This window comes from Pristis pectinata, chromosome 1 (assembly GCF_009764475.1).
Source record: "Pristis pectinata isolate sPriPec2 chromosome 1, sPriPec2.1.pri, whole genome shotgun sequence".
Classification (NCBI taxonomy): domain Eukaryota; kingdom Metazoa; phylum Chordata; class Chondrichthyes; order Rhinopristiformes; family Pristidae; genus Pristis; species Pristis pectinata.
The window spans coordinates 4147674-4165132 of record NC_067405.1 but is presented as its reverse complement, the minus strand read 5'-3'; the positions used below and the strand labels follow the sequence as shown (position 1 = coordinate 4165132).

General features: G+C 46.3%; 1 protein-coding gene across 9 annotated transcripts in view; it reads left to right on the top strand.

The window, feature by feature from the left end:
* stk11ip (serine/threonine kinase 11 interacting protein) overlaps positions 1–17459 on the top strand; it is a 154944-nt gene that overhangs the window by 48714 nt on the left and 88771 nt on the right. For all 9 annotated transcript variants that reach the window (XM_052014107.1, XM_052014144.1, XM_052014097.1 and 6 more), the window contains exons 4-8: positions 643–717; positions 2715–2810; positions 5389–5496; positions 8450–8521; positions 13182–13311. In XM_052014107.1, coding sequence (XP_051870067.1) covers positions 643–717; positions 2715–2810; positions 5389–5496; positions 8450–8521; positions 13182–13311 — 481 coding nt within the window. The remainder of the gene's footprint in view (positions 1–642; positions 718–2714; positions 2811–5388; positions 5497–8449; positions 8522–13181; positions 13312–17459) is intronic.

The window sequence follows — 17459 nt, the reverse complement described above, 5'->3', positions numbered from 1 at the left end:
AACGATTCAGGAACAGCTTCTTCCCCTGCGCCATCAGATTTCTGCATGGTCCATGAACACTACCTCGTTATTCCTTTTTTTTGCATTATTTACTTATTTTTGTTATTTATAGTAATTTTATATTTGCACTGTACTACTGCTGCAAAACAATACATTTCATGTTGTTTTAGTCAGTGATAATAAATCTGATTCTGAGTTGTTTTGGACGTGAAAACTGAAATAATCAGGAAGTCAGACAAGGTTTAAGTTGCAAAACAGGTGTGATGATCCCACTCCAACTCATGGCAACTGTTCACATGGGTCCAAAGACTTCAGCGTTTTCCTGAGGCTTTCCTCCTCAATGTATAGGAATAGTGCGAGGTGTGTAGACGCCTCTAGTTTTATCTGGTCTTGCCACCAGGGATGCTGCATGTACTTTGGAGAGTCGGGAGATGAGTCACTCACTGCAAAATTCCATGAATGTGACCACCTGTTGTAATCACAGTAATTTTCTAGATGATCTAATGAAATTCTTGCTCCATGTAGATGGTAGCCTGTTGGCAAGAGTGATGGAGGAAGTTGTGATCTCGCATGCTCCTTCATCCAAGTTGCAGTCTGTCTGTCTCTGTGTGAATGGGTGATCAGTTATTTTTTCTCTTTCAGTTGGTGCATCCCCCAGGACCCAACCTCCAGACACCTGTCAAGATCTTTGCTTTTAAATCTCTCCGATTCTTAGAGGTATGCCTGTCAAAGCGGTGCCTTCTAACCCCATGGGATCGGGAGTTGGCCAGCTCATTTCACCTTGGCTAGCAAAATGAGTGGGGAGACGTGAGGTCGCAAGCTGGGACAAAGCCAGAGGTGGTGGTGACCTCCCTGGGGAAGGGCAGCAGTGGCAAAATATAATGCCAAGACACGCATTTAGATGTTAGGACATTGACAAAAAAGAATGGTATCTAATAGTCCTGGACTCTTACCTGGAAACCTTAGACAGAGGTCAAAAGACTCGAGTTCAAGTCCCACTTTGCCAACTGGGGCGCATTAATTCAATTGATTAAATCTGGATTTAAAAAAAAAGATATTAGGAGTGGAGAAACTGGATTGTTAGTAATCCTGGAGACACAAGAAACTGCAGATGCTGGAATCTGGAGCAACACACAATCTGCTGGAGGAACTTAGCGGGTCAAGCAGCATGTATTGGGGGGGTGGGGGGTGGTGGAGGAATTGTCGATGTTTTGGGTTGAAACCCTGCGTCAAGACTCTGTTGGTAATCTTATCTGGTTAACAAATACCCCACCTCCCTCCATGCTGCATCTTTCCCTCCTATCAGATTCCATCATCTTCAGCCCTTCATCACCTCCACCTGTTACCTCCCAGCCTCTGTCACTATCTCCACCCTTCCCTCCTCCATCTGCCTATCACCTCTCCTCACCTGGATCCACCTATCGCTTGCCAGCTCTTGCTCTACCCCTTCCCTCCACCTCTATACCGGCTGCCTCCCCTCTATCCGTCAGTCCAGGTGAAGGGTCTCGACCCAAAATGTCGACTGTCCACCTCCCTCCACAGATGCTGCCTGACCTGCTGAGTTCCTCCAGCATCTTGTGTGTTGCTCCAGATTCCAGCATCTTGTGCCTGACCAACATCCTTACTGCTCTGTCCCTTTTGTAACTTCTCCACACTCATGGCAACGTGGTTCAGCAAGCTGCTCCATTCACCTGACCAGGTGAGGGGTGCACAGTAAATGCTAGCCTAGACCTATTTCCCATGAATGAGAAACAAAATTCCTTAGTTGGGAGTATTCATTTCATTCTCTGAAGATTGAATAAATCAAAGCAATTGGTGGTAAGACCAGCAATTATTGTCTATTCCCCAACTCCTCTTGAGAAGGTGACGGTGAGCCATCTTGAACAAAGGCAGTCCTCTGGTGAAGGTGCTCCCACAGTGCTGTTGAGTAGGGTGTTACAGGATCTGGACCCAATGATGATGAAGTAATGGTGACATATTTCCAAGTCAGAATGGCATGTGACATGGAGGGGAACTTGTAGGTGGTGGTGTTCCCTTTGCCGGTTGCCCTTGTCCTTGATGGTAGGGGTCTGGGTGTGGGAGGTGAAGTCAGAAGGCAAATAATTGGTTCATTTGTAGCTCACATATCCTACAGCCATGGTACACTAGTAGTGCAGGCAGTACATGTTTAAGGTGGCAAACAAGCTGGCTGCTTTGTCCTGAATGATGTTGAGCCTCTTGTGTTGTTGGAGCCACACTCACTCAGGCAAGTGAAGATTGGTCCATCAGGCTCCTGACTTTTAGACAAAAGAGCCTGAAAGTTGGAGCAAAAACAAACTGCTGGAGGAGAAATGGACGGTTGACATTTCAGGTCGAGGCACTCCACGTGAACCATCTCTGGCTCCCTCTGCTCTGATAGCAGATGTGTCCTTGGTCCTGGCATTGGTATCTCCTCGTTCAACATGCTGATGTGTGATGTCTCAGAGCCGTCCTGTAGTTCCTCTTTTGGTGGGATCTTTTACTTAAGGTGGGGGGAAAATAAAGTTGAAGGGAGTTGTTGGCAGGCATCTAAATTTGTTGCATCCTTTTGTAATTTGTGCTCTGAGGTGTGCACCAGTCTGACCCATCGACACTGGTGGCGGTCTAGGGATTTGAGTGGTATGATGGTGCAATGCAGTGTTGTTCCTTGGCCTCTGTGTGTGGAAGCCTCACGTGTATCCACTGGTGTGTTCCAGCTGAAGCGGGTTCCCCCTCACTGCTTGGAAGGACTGCGGGGTGTCTACACACGGCTGGAGATCCTTGTTTGTTCATGCTGCATCAACACCATCGAGGTGAGTCTGTCGTCTCCAATCCAGAAAACTGGCAAGGACCCAACAACCGCTGAATTTAATGTCAAGAGTACCGAAGGGGCCTTTCATCACCCTCGGGCCAATGCTTTACAGCCAGTGAATGTAATATAGGGAACGTGGCTCATATTATGCACAGCAAGCTCCCACATACAGCACTGTGACAATGGCCCAATTACCTTTGTTCTCCAGTTAGTTGAGGGATGGGTATTGGCCAGGACACCAAGGGTACCTCCCATTCTTCAGAAGCTCTGCCATGGCATCAAGAAGACAGATGCACTATTTCATCTGCAAAATGACACCTCTGGTAGTGCAGCACTCCCCTAGTGAGTGTTGGATTTGAGTCTCTGAAGTGGCACTTGAACTAGTGACCTCTGGTTCTGTTGGGAGTGCTGCCCTTAGACCTGTTACTGCCACCTTAGCAGAATAAAGCTGGGGAATGGAGAGTTTAATTGGATTATTCTGAGTTTAGAAGTCTGAGAGCCAATCTAATCGAGATCTTAAAAGTGGAAAAAGAGATTTGATACCTCTGGCAGGATGTCCAGAACACAGTCTTAAAACTGAAGTTAGGTCTCTCAAGATTGATAGCAGGAGGCTAAAGAGGTTGAATCATTACGGCACAGGAGACTTGCTTGCCATATTATCTGAGAGCAATCCAGCCAGATTCATTCTTTGGCCATAACCTGAAAATTATTTTCTCAGTTCCTCCTCCAATTCAACTTTGAAGCTGTGGTGGAATCTGCTTCTGTTGTTTTCAGACAGTGCGAATGCAGGTGATGAAGTCAGGTAGAAATAGGACATTAACAGTAAATGGTAGGGCGCTAAGGAATGTTACTGAGAAAAGAGAGCTGGAATTCCAAGTACACAGTTCCCTGAAAGTGGCAACACAGGTCTTCAGGGTGGGACATGCCTGCCTTCATTGGTCAGGGCATAGAATATAACAGTTGGGACGTTATGTTGCCAAGCACAGGAGTATTGTGTGCAGTTCTGGTCAGCACACCATAAGAAGGATGTGGTGCTGGAGAGAGTGCAGAGGAGGTTCACCAGGATGTTGCCTGGATTTAGTTGTGAAAGTAGATTGGATAGGCTGGGCTTGTTTTCCCTGGAGCAAAGGAGGCTGAGGGGCGACTGTACAGAACTATATAAGATTATGTGATGAATAAGTAGGTAAATGGTCAGCCATTTTCCAATAGTCAATGGTAGGGGTATCAAAAACAAGAGAGCGTGGGTTTAAGATGAGGGGTAGGAATTCTTAAAGGGGATTTGAGGGGTAAATTTTTGTTTTACACAGAGAGTGGTTGATATCTGTAACATGCTGCCAGAGGAGTCGGTGGAATCAGATACAATCGCAATGTTTAAGAGGCATTTAGACAGGCACTTAAGTAGGCAGGGCATAGAAGGAGATGGTCCCAATGTGGGCAAATGGGATTAGTGTAGATGGGCAAAAAGGTCGGTATGGATGTGGTGGGCCGAAGGGCCTGTTCATGCTACATGACTGAATGACTCTTAAAGGGTATGAATACTGGGCACGGATTGGTCCTTTTAGGATTTAAGATCGCTCTTATTGGTTGTGAGATGTATGAGGACCTTTACAAAGGAGGGGTAAATACATTGGATAGGCTGGGCTTGTTTTCCTTGGAGCAAAGGAACGGAAACCAGCCTCCCCTCCATGGACTCTTGCCTACACTTCTTGCTGCCTCAGTAAAGTAGCCATCATAATCAAAGACCCCTCTCACCCCGGACATTCTTTCTTCTCCCCTCTCCCATCAGGTAGAAGATGCGAAAGCCTGAAAGCATGTACCACCAGGCTCAAGGACAGCTTCTATCCCGCTGTTATGACTATTGAATGTTTCCCTAGTATGATAAAATGGACTCTTGACCTCACAATCTACCTTGTTGTGGTAAATTGGTTTATTATTGTCACATGTACCGAGGTAGAGTGAAAAACTTGTCTTGCATACCATTCATACAGATCAATTCATTACAACAGTGCATTGAGGTAGTACAGGGTAAAACAATAACAGAATGCAGAGTAAAGTGTTACAGTTACAGAGAAAGATAGACAATAAGGTGGAAGGTCATAAGGTAGATTGTGAGGTCAAGAGTCCATCTTATCGTACTTGCAAACCATTTCATAGTCTTATGACAGCAGGATAGAAGCTGTCCTTGAGCCTGGTGGTACGTGCTTTCAGGCTTTTGTATCTTCTGCCTGATGGGGGGGGGGGGGGGAGAGAAGAGAGAATGTCTGGGTGGGTGGGGTCTTTGATTATGTTGGCTGCTTTACGGAGGCAGCGAGAAATGTAACCAGTTCATGGAGGGGAGGCTGGTTTCCGTGATGTGCTGAGCTGCGTCCACTGCGGTATCTTACGGTCACGGGGAGAGCAGTTGATGGTGGGGAACTTTTGAATGATCAGGGAACAAGGGTTGTGGGGAACTGGCACAGAAGAGGCGTCCTGGGGCAGATCAGTTATGATTATGTTAATGACTGGGCTGGTGAGGGGTCGAGTGTTCTACTACTGTTCCTGCTTTCTTGTATTGTTAACTTCATCTCTCTCTGGAGCAGGAGATTATCTCTGTCTGTGGTGGTGATCTGAGCTCTGCCCTCCCCTGGCTGGACCTACACACTCTCAACTTCAGCAACAACTTCATCACCTCGCTCGACAACTCACTGGTAAGATAGTGTGCCAGCTCCAAGGCTTGAACCCTAAATCATCTCCTGCAAGGGCAGTGCAGTGGGGTTTGCTTTGACTGCTGCACTCTGCAGGGTGAGCTGCTCTCACTGGGCCGTGAGACACTCGATAGATGTAGATGCTGGAGCAAAAAACAGGCTGCTGGAGAAACTCAGCAGGTCAGGCAGCATCTGTGGAGGCAGAGCAGAAGTGTCGGGTTGAGACCCTGCATCAGGACTGAGGATGTAGAGGGGAGGTGGCCTGTATTAAGAGTGGGAGAAGGGTAAGACTGGAGCTGGTAGGTGATGGGTGGAACAAGTGAGGAGGGAGATGATGGGCAGGTGGAGAAAACCACAGTGAGGGAGCAATGAAAGAGAGGGAGAATCACAGAATTCCCGTCAATGTTCCCGATGGGAATTCTGTGGTTTCCTGTCTTACCCCTCCCCCTTTGTAGTTACTCCCTCCTCACCTGGTTCCACCAATCACCTGCCAGCTCCTGCCCCACCCCTCCCCCAACCCAGCTCCATCCGTCCATCATCTCCCTACTTACCTGGTTCCACCAATCATCTACCAGCTCCTGCCTCACTCTTCCCTTCCCCTCTTTATACTGGCCATCTCCCCTCTACGCTCTCAGTCCTGATGCAGGGTCTCGACCCGAAACATCCACAGTTCCTTTCCCTCCACAGATGCTGCCTGGACCTGTTGAGTTTATTTTTTGCTGTAACTGCCAGTGACCTGTGCATCAGCACCTCCTTTCACAATCTTCCTTCAGTGGATAGTATTCTCTGCAATGTTCTTTTCATTGAGAGAGTCCTTTCACTGAGGGAGTGCCTTTCATTCCAGCCAGGGTTTGTGTCAAAGGCGAGAAAACTCTGCATGGATGTGCTGGGCTGTAGGGCCTGTTTCTGTGCTGTACAACTGTGATTCCGCTAATCTCTCTTTTGGGTCTGATGCAAGTAAGCAAAAACAAACTGCAGATACTGGAAATGCTTGTCAGGCAGCATCCCCAGAGAGAAAAGCAGAACTAATGTTTTTGGTTGATGACCCTTCATCAGAACCTGCCCACATGCTAGAAACACTCAATAGGTCGGGCAGCATCTGTTGAGAGAGCAACAGAGTTACTTGCAGGCAACTGACCTCAGAACCTTTTACTTACTGATGGAGGACTGTGGGTCTGCAATGTTAACTCTTTGTTCTGACATTTTCTGTTATTTCATTTCAAATATAGTAAAGCTTCCTCAATCTCATCCTATCATCCCATCCTATTGTCTACAAGATAAGACGCATAGATCGAGTGGACAGTCAGAGACTTTTTCCCAGGGCGACAATGGCTAACATGAGGGGACATAATTTTAAGGTGATTGGAGGAAGGTATAAGGGGGATGTCAGGGGTAAGTTTTTTACACAGGGTGGTGGGTGTGTGGAACGCATTGCCGGCAGAGGTTGTGGGGACAGATACATTAGAGACATTTAAGAGACTCTTAGATAGACACATGAATGATAGAGAAATGGGAGTGAAGGGTTAACATTTGGGAGGGAAGGGTTAGATAGATATAGAGCAGGATAAAATGTCGCCGCAACATTGTGGTCCGAAGGGCCTGTACTGTGCTGTAGTTTTCTATGTTTCATTAAATGGTCCCAAGGACATCTGGGTCGATACATAATCAAGAGCCCTTCTTCATGTCCTATGAAATTCTCCCAGGGAAGGGACGGCATGAGAAACGAGACTGTAGATGCTGGAATCTGGGGCAACAAACAATCTGCTGGAGGAACTCAGCAGGTCGAGCAGCATCTGTGGGGGCGGGGGGGAGGGGGAGGAATTGTTGATGTTTTGGGTTGGGTCAGGTCGGGCTCACAAAGGGGAACCCGTGCTGAACTTATTAAAGTAAGAGGTGAGAATGGGAACCATTAGGGGAGAGGTATATAGCAGGTGGAACCAGATTTGGGGGTTGGGGGGGGGGGGGGGAATGGGGGAGCCTATGGGTGAACTGTATGTGTGTAGTGAGTGGATGGAACCAGGAGGGGAAGGGAGTTGAAGATGGGTGATGAGGACTTGGTAGGGGTGGGGAAAGGACAAAAACGGGAGCACTAGAGGATTGGAAGGCAAATGGGTGGTTCGTGGAATGCCATGAGTTATATGGGGGACAAAGCTCCGTTGATACTGTTCCTCAGTGTTAAAGTTCAAGAGGGCAGGCACGGTAGTGTAGCGGTTAGCGTAACGCTATTACAATGCCAGCGACCTGGGTTCAATTCTGGCCACTGTCTGTAAGGGGTTTGTACATTCTCCCCGTGTGTCTGTGTGGGTTTCCTCCAGGTGCTCCAGTTTCCTCCGACGTACGGGTTAGGAAGTTGTGGGCATGCTATGTTGGCACTGGAAACATGGCGACACTTGCGGGCTGCCCCCAGAACACTCAATGCAAAAAGATGCATTTCATTGTGTGTTTCGATGTACGTGTGACTAATAAAGATATCTTATCTTGTCTGATGTCATGAAATAAGAACAGAAAATGCTGGAAATGCTCAGTAGGTCACGGATTGGGAAACTGTTAACATTTTGGGTCTGAGACCCTCTGTCAGATCTGATGAAGGGTCTTTGACCTAAAACTTCTCTTTCCACAGTGTCATAAAAGTTTGACATCCACAGTCGGTGATGCTTGGGATTCCTTGAAACTCAGAGTTTGATTCACTAGGAAGGTGATTGGCTTCTCTAGTGAGCTGCTGTCATTTGGCAGGGTGTGATGCTGATGCATTGCCCAACCAAACATTTCCAGAGATTTTTGACCTTTTTGAGGAATCACAAGGGGTTGAATAACCTGGAATGTTCCTGACCACTTGTGTTAATGACCTACCAGTGGTAACGTTACTTGTTCTGACAAGCCTGTGATATAAACTCTGCTCTGCTGGGTTTAACTGCTGCTTGTCTTTTTAAATTTTTGTTTTGCTCTCTGTTGGCAGGGGCTGCTCAACGTGCTCCGGACTCTGGACCTGAGCCACAATCGAATCCGGGAATGTGCGGAGAATCTCACGGTGAGGGGCAGCATCCATCAGGAGAGCGGAGTGTCTCAAGGGGAAGGGGATTTAGCACACGAGGAGGGCTGCGTTTTCCTCGAACTGTAAAGTGAAACAGCATCTCTTTGTGCATCCATTTAACCCAGGGAGTTACCCAGCCTTGTCCTTTAAGGCATGTTACGTGCTAATGGCTGCATGGTGAAGAGTCACTTACCCACTGTTGTAGGTTCTGACTGCTATTACTGACAGTAAGAGGTGGGTCAGACTTGTCTGTGGTGCCCCACTTGTCCAGACAACCCAGCAGCAGACATGGCATGCTCATAAAGGCACAGTTCTGTTGCCAATTAAATACAACACAGCAAGCAATGACTTTGCCTAACAACTATACGTTATTAATCACAATTTGGTTCAAAATTGTCACTGCGCAATTTCAAACAAGCACTTAACTCTTTAGTCTCACAACTCTCTTAGTTGCTCACACAACTCTTTAGATTACTTTCACAACTTCAAAAACTCACTACCTGTATTCAGTTATGACCCACTCTTGATTGAACCTGGCTGTGGTTTGATCTTGGTGAGCTCTTGTCTGAATTTCCTGACTCCAGAATCAATCAGAATCAGATTTATTATCACTGACTTGTACGACATGAAATTTGTTGCTTTGTGGCAGCAGTGCAGTGCAAAGACATAAAATTACTGTAAATTACAAAATAAATTTGTGCATAAAATAGGAATAATGAAGTAGTGTTCATGGACCATTTAGGAATCTGATGGCGGAGGGGAAGAAGCTGTTTCTGAATTGCTGAATGTGGGTGTTCAGGCTCCTGTACCTCCTTCCCGATGATAGTAATGAAAAGAGGGCATGTCCCGGATGGGGAGGATCCTTAGTGATGGATGCCACCTTCTTGAGGCACCGCCTCTTGAAGATGTCCTTGATGGTAGGGAGGGTTGTGCCAGTGATGGAGCTGGGTGAATCTATAACTCTCTGCAGCCTCTTGTGATCCTGTGCATTGGAGTCTCCATACCAGGCTGAATGCTCTCCACCATACATGTGTAGAAATTTGTACAAGTCTTTGGTGACATACCAAATTACCTCAAACTCCTAATGAAGTAGAGCTGCTGGCGTGCCTTCTTCTCAGAGTCTTCACCTTCAATGGTTGGTCTCTGGAATCACTGCTGCTGGTCATCTCATAGGCAGCTTTTATAATTTCTTGGTATAAGGTGTATGACTTCACAAATACTGCTTAGCTCTTTATTGCCTTTACACAGCCTTAATTCCAATCCTTAACCGTATGAGCATGTGTTTCCTTAACTTTTTTGAATTCCTGCTGGTACCATCCGACAATTATTTTAACCATTTGGTTCCTAAATTACCAGAGTGTTTATTTGAGATTTGTAATCCATTAAATAGTACTTTTCCACAAAGATGTCAGGTCCCAAACACCTCCATCTGCTTGTCCTGTCTTCTGGATAGCTCCCAGTGGGATGTTTACAATGGGATAGTCAACAGGGCTGTAAAGCTGTCTCAGCTAAGTTCTCTGTTGAGACTGACCAGGTGTCGATTATGTGACCTTCCTTCACTGTGCTCCTTTCTTCTGTGGTTCCCAACATCTCTCCCAAGGCAACAGAGTATCCTCCCAAAGTCTGATGGGATAGGTTGATGAGAGATTGAGTCGCCTGGGACTATACTCACTGGAGTTCAGAAGAATGAGAGCGGATCTTATAGAAACATAAAATTATGAAAGGGATAGATAAGATAGAGGCAGGAAGGTTGTTTCATAGAACCATAGAACAATATAACACAATACAGGCCCTTTGGCCCACCATGTTGTGCTGACCTTCAAACCACACCTAAGACTATCTAACCACTTCCTCCCACATATTAACTTAAATATATATCATAAACATATCCTAACTTAAATTCCTCCATATGCTTATCTAACAATCTCTTGAACTTGTCCAATGTATCAGCCTCCAACACCACCCCAAGCAGCGCATTCCATGCACCAACCACTCTCTGGGTGAAAAACCTCCCTCTGACATCTCCCTTGAACTTCCCACCCATTACCTTAAAGCCATGCCCTCTTGTTTTGAGCATTGGTGCCCTGGGAAAGAGGTGCTGGCTGTCCACTCTATTGATTCCTCTCAATATCTTGTATACCTCTATCATGTCTCCCCTCATCTTCCTTCTCTCCAATGAGAACAGCCCTAGCTCCTTTAGTCTCTCCTCATAGTCCATACTCTCTAATCCAGGCAGCATCCTGGTAAATCTCCTCTGCACCCTTTCCAACGCCTCCACATCCTTCCTATAATGAGCCGAGCAGAACTGGACACAGTACTCCAAGTGTGGCCTAACCAGAGTTTTGTAAAGCTGCATCATCACTTCGCGGCTCTTAAACTCGATCCCCCGACTTATGAAAGCTAACATCCTATAAGCTTTCTTAACTACCCTGTCCTCCTGTGAGGCAACTTTCAGTGATATGTGGATATAACCCCCCCAAGATCCCTCTGCTCCTCTACACTGCCCAGAATCCTGCCATTTACCTTGTACTCCACCTTGGAGTTTGTCCTTCCAAAGTGTACCACCTCACACTTCTCCAGATTGAACTCCATCTGCCACTTGTCAGCCCAGCTCTGCATCTTAGCAATATCCCTCTGCAAGCTTTGACAACCCTCCGCACTATCCCCAACACCACCGATCTTTGTGTCATCTGCAAACTTGCTAACCCGGCCTTCCACCCCCTCATCTAAGTCGTTAATAAATATCACAAAAAGTAGAGGTCCCAGTACCAATCCCTGCGGGGCACCACTAGTCACAGCCCTCCAATCCGAGGGCACTCCTTCCACCACAACCCTCTGCTTTCTACAGGCAAGCCAGTTCTGAATCCACACGGCCAAGCTTCCCCGGATCCCTTGGCCTCTGACCTTCTGAAGAAGCCTACCATGCGGAACCTTGTCAAACGCCTTACTAAAATCCATGTAGACCACATCCACTGCACTATCCTCATCAATCTTCCTGGTGAGCTCCTCGAAGAACCCTATCAGGTTTGTGTGAGGCAAGATCTTCCCTTCACAAAGCCATGCTGGCTGTCTCTAATCAGTCCATGATTCTCTAAATGCTCATAGATCCTGTCTCTTAGAATCCTTTCCATCAGCTTACCCACCACAGACGTAAGGCTCACCAGTCTGTAATTCCCTGGACTATCCCTACTACCTTTTTTGAATAAGGGGACGACATTCGCCACCCTACAATCTTCCGGTACCATCCCCATTGACAACGAGGACTCAAGGATCCTAACCAACGGTTCAGCAATCTCCTCCCTCGCCTCACGAAGCAGCCTGGGGAATATTCCGTCAGGCCCCGGGGACTTACCTGTCCTAATATTTTCTAACAACTCCAACACATCCTCTCTCTCAATATCTACATAGTCTAGAACATTACCCTCACCTACACTGTCTTCAGCATCATCAAGACCCCTCTCCTTGGTGAATACTGAAGAGAAGTATTCATTGAGAACCTCACTTCCACAGCTTCCAGGCACATCCTCCCACCTTTGCCTTTAATCGGTCCTACCTTTACCCTAGCCATCCTTCTGCTCTTTACGTACGAGAAAAAAGCCTTGGGATTCTCCTTAACCCTACTCGCCAAAGCCTTTTCATGTCCCCTTCTTGCTCTCCTCAGCCCTTTAAGTTCCTCCCTTGCTACTCTATATTCCTCACGAGCCCTGTCCGATCCTTGCTGCTTACACCTTATGTATGCTGCCTTCTTCTTCCTAACTAGTTGTTCCAGCTCTCTTGTCACCCACGGTTCCTTCACCCTACCATTCCTTCTCTGCCTCACTGGGACAAATTTATCCCTAACATCCTGCAAAAGATCCCTGAACATTGACCACATCTCCACAGTACATCGCCCTTCAAAAATGTCACCCCAATTTACACTCCCAAGTTCTCACCTTATAGCCTCATAATTTGCCTTTCCCCAATTAATTAAATTCCCGTCCTCTTTGCTCCTATCCCTGTCCATGACAATTCTAAAGGTTATGGAGCAATGGTCACCCACCGATAGATCTGTCACCTGACCCTGTTCATTACCTAAAACTAGATCTAATATGGCATTCTCTCTAGTAGATGGATCTTCCACTGGTAGATGAGGTTAGAACTAGGGGACATAACCTCAAGATTCGGGGAAATAGATTTAGGACGGAGATGAGGAGAAACTGCTTTTTCCAGAAAGTAGTGAATCTGTGGAATTCTCTGTCCAGGGAAGCAGCAGAGGCTACCTCAGTCAGTATATTTAAGACACAGTTAGATAGATTTTTGCATAGTAGGGGAACTAAGGGTTATGGGGAAAGGCAGGTAGGTGGATCTGAGTCCACTGCCAGATCAGCCATGATCTTATTGAATGGCAGAGCAGGCTCAATGGGCCAGATGGCCTCCTCCTCCTGCTCCTGTTTCTTATGTTCTTATGAGATACTTGACCACTGTGGCTGCTACAGTTCTATCCCCTTATAATATAGAAAGAGGCCCATGAAGTCTACACAGCTCTGAGCATCTCCAAGTTTCTGTGTTGTGGTTACGTACAGGATTTAAAATTAGAGTCTTCAGAAAGTGAGAGAGGAATCCTTTTCAATCATTTGCCATTTTCTCCCTTTTCTCTCTGTCCCCCTCCCCCTCTCAGCTGCTGTCTGAACTGGAATACGTGAATCTGAGCTACAACCTCCTAGAGAAGGTGCCAGTCTTCAACTCCTGCTCCCGGGTGCAGCTGGTCACCCTGCTCCTTCGGAACAACGAACTGGACGATATCGGTGGTAAGGCTAAGCCCGTGGCATGAGATTCCTGAAGCAGTCTTGGGGTTTGGTGGGAGAGAAGAAGCGGCTTCACTCCCTGGCAACTCTGTTTTCTGCCACTATGTGGGACCAGGTTACACAGGAAGGTAGTAACTGTGTGTGTGTGTGTGAGTGAGCGATACTACAGCACTCCCTACCTGTGGGCATACTTCCGCTGGAGGAGTTATTCTCTTGATCTGAAACTCTAGACCTGATGGAAGTTTATAAAATTATGAGGAGCATCGATAGGGGAGACAAGAGTCTTTTCCCCAGTGTAGAAATGCTCAATACAAGAGGCATGGCTTTAAAATAATGGATGGGAAGTTCAAGGGAGATATCAGAGGGAGGTTTTTTACCCAGAGAGTGGTTGGGGCATGGAATGTGCTGCTTGGGGCAGTGGTGGAGACAGGTACATTTGTCAAATTCAAGAGATTGCTAGATAAGCATATGGAGGAATTTAAAGTAGAGGGATATGTGGGAGGAAGGGGTTAGATGGTCTTAGGCGAGGTTTAAAGGTCGGCACAACATGGTGGGCCAAAGGGCCTGTATTGTGCCCTACTGTACTGTTCTAGAAATGTCTAATACTAGAGGGTACGCATTTAAGGTGAGAGGAAAAAGTTTAAAGGAGGTGGCTACACAGTGTGGTGGTGAAAACGGATACCACAGTGGTGTTCTTGATGGACGTGAACACGCTGAGGATGGAGGGAGATGGATCATGTGCGGGTAGAACAGTGTAACTTAATTTGGTATACTCGACCCAGATGTTGTGGGCCAAAGGGCCTGTTCCTGTGCTGTATGGTCCAATGTTCTAAGAGCACCTTTTGATGTGTGGTTTAAAAGCTGTGACAGAAGACGGGCTGTCGGAAAGGGATGGAACAGGGTGGATTCAGCAGGAACTTGCAAAAGGAAATTGAATAGTGATCCAGCAGCGAAGGAGGCCATTGACATCAGAGCCTTTGATTGTGCAGGTTGAAACCCTCTGGTCCTGCAACTCCCATAGTCCGGCAGGATTTGGATTTGTGGTACAGATCTATACTAGTTAACTAATTCTAACTAAGATATAATTAAAATCTAAAATTAACCAAGATCTGTACCAATCTCTAATTAACCTGCAGCTTTTAACTCAAACTTCTAATTAATGCAACTTCAACGATCTCAGACGACAGCTTTTCCGACATGCAGAAGCTTCGGGCTGCTGACGGTTCTCAGTAAAGGACCCTCACTCACCCGTGGGGTGTTGTGTGCTGAAAACCAAGAATCCTCCTGCTCGGGGCAGTTTCTGTGGTCCTGGACTTTGTGATCAGGACTCAAGGGTGCCAGACTAGAGAGTTTCAACCTGTAACTAGAGAATTTTACCTGTACCACCCAATTATCCACTCCACGTGCTCAATATTTCCTTTATTATGTTTCCCCTTTGAAAGTTCCTGTTGATTCTGTTTTTTCAGGCAATATATTCCTGATATTAGTAACTGGAGAAAGAAATTTCTCTTCATCTCCCTTCTGTCTCTTTTGCCATTAGCATTACATGTGTGCTCCCCGGTTATAGTCCTCCTGACGCCTGGAAACAGCTTCTTCCTATATATTATATCAATGTCCTAACCTTAACTGCTTCAGGGAGAACAACCCCAGCTTGTACAGCCCCTCTACTTAACTGGTCACCTTATTCCTGGAACCATTCTAGTAAATCTCCTCTACTCCCTCTTCAAGGGCTTAATGTCTCCCAAATGTTAGCCTGCAGGAGTACTGTGTTTAATTCTGGGCACCACAAGTAGTAAAGATTTAGCAATAACTTCTGCTTTTATATGCATTGCTTCTGGTAATAAAGGCAGAACTTGTGTGCTACTGCTTTTTTTTCCATGTAGCAGCATTCTCAACTTGTCCCCGCTGCGTTAAGTTACTATGCCCACACCAATACTATGTGTTCCTGTGTCTTTTTTTCAAAAATTATACCATCCCATTCATTGCCTCCCTTCGTTATTCTAGTTCAAATATGTTACCTCACCCTTCATCCACTATCTTTGCTCACTTCCCCAGTCTTTGTGACCTGTCCCCTTCCATTAGTATTTGAGTTTTGTTTCATAAATAAGCTTCAGACTTGAGATCAGGTCATCAATAAAGCAAAAAACCTGCAGATGCTGGAAACCTGCAATGAGGAAACAAAATGTTGGAAAACCTCAGCAGGTCAGGCTGCATCTGTGGAACGTAGAACAGTACAGGCCCTTTGGCCCACGATGTTGTGCCAACCTATATAAACCTTATCCCCATTCAATCTATCCCCCTCTCCACCTCCCATAACCCTCTATTTTTCTTTCGTCCATGTGCCTATCTAACTGACCCTATTGTATCGACCCCTGCCACCACCCTGGCGGTGCATTCCAGGCACCCAACACTGTGTGTGTGTGTGTGTGTGTGTGTGTGTGTGTGTGTGTATACAAAAACCTACCTCTGACATGTCCCCTGAACTTTCCTCCACGTTCCTTAAATGGGTGACCTCTAGTATTGGCCATTGCCACCCTGGGGAAAAGATGCTGGCTGTCAACTCTGTGCCTCTCATAATCTTGTATACCTCTATCAAGTCTCTTCTCATCCTCTGTCTCTCCAAAGAGAAAAGTCCTAACTCCCTCAACCTCTCCTCATAAGACATTCTCTCCAACCCAGGTCTCATCCTTGGAAATCTCCTCTGCACCCTCTCCAAAGCTTTCACATCCTTCCTATAATGTGGTGACCAGAACTGAACACAGTATTCCAAGAGAGGTCTAACTAGAGTCTTATGGAGCTGCAACATTATCTCTCTGCTCTTGAACTCAATCCCCCAGCTAATGAAGGCCAGCACCATGTATGCCTTCTTAACTACAGGCACGGTAGCGTAGCGGTTAGCGTAATGCTATTACAGTGCCAGTGACCCGGGTTCAATTCCGGCTGCTGTCTGTAAGGAGTTTGTACGTTCTCCCTGTGTCTGCGTGGGTTTCCTCTGGGTGCTCCGGTTTCCTCTCACATTCCAAAGATGTACCTGTTAGGAAGTTGTGGTCGTGCTATGTTGGCGCCGGAAGCGTGGCGACACTTGCGGGCTGCCCCCAGAACACTCTACGCAAAAAGATGCATTTCACTGTGTGTTTTGATGTACATGTGACTAATAAAAATACCTTATCACTTGTGCTGCAACTTTGAGGGATCTACGTATGTACTTGGACCCTAAGATCTCTCTGTTGCTCCACACTGCTAAGAATCTTGCCATTAACCGTGTACTCTGCCTTCAAATTTCCAAAGTGTATCATTTCACACTTCTCTGGATTGAACTCCATCTGCCACTTCTGCATCCTGTCTCAATTCCATCACAACCTACGAAAGAGGAACAGCGTTAACGGTTCAGGTCTGACAGAGGACCTTGGGCCTGAAACTTGAATTCTGTTTCTCTTTCCGCAGTTGCTGCCTGACCTGCCGGGTCCTACCAAGAATTTCACACCAATGAAGGCACATTGCTGGAAGTACTCAGCAGGTCAGGCACCATCTGTAGACAGCTGATGTTTCAGGCTTGTGATATTTCACAAGTTCTGACAACCTGACACATTAACTGTTTCTCTTCTTCAAATTCTCCCTGTCCCAAGTAACTCCCACATTTCCTGATGTTTTGGATTTCTTGCACTGGTGCAGTTTGTTTTTGAATCCAGGTTAGTAATGATATCAAAATGAGGATTGACGCTTGATACAGGCCCTTGGGAACTTATTTTACAGCAGAGACAATTTAACTCTGTGCAACTACTCTTTGCTTAATATATCAGAGCTAAATTTCTGCCTGTGCTGACACAGTCCCATTATAATTACAAGTACATTTGCTAATGGGTCTCTGTTTGGTTCCTGGAGGAAAAGGTGGAGTGGGGCTGAATAGCAAGTACAGGAACAATGGGCCAAATGGCCTTTGGTTTATCACATGAGGTTTTATTGGCTTTGTCATGGGTCTACTAGTACCGCAAGTTGAATTTTGGGAAGTGTTGGGTTCAAATCCAATTGGGAGACGTGTAACGTTGGCTGAAAGATGTGTAATGTATGTAAGTAGACAGCTGAGATTATGAAAGGGGCTGTACAAATGCAAGTTCTATCTTTCTGTACCTCTTGCACTGCAGTATGTGTAA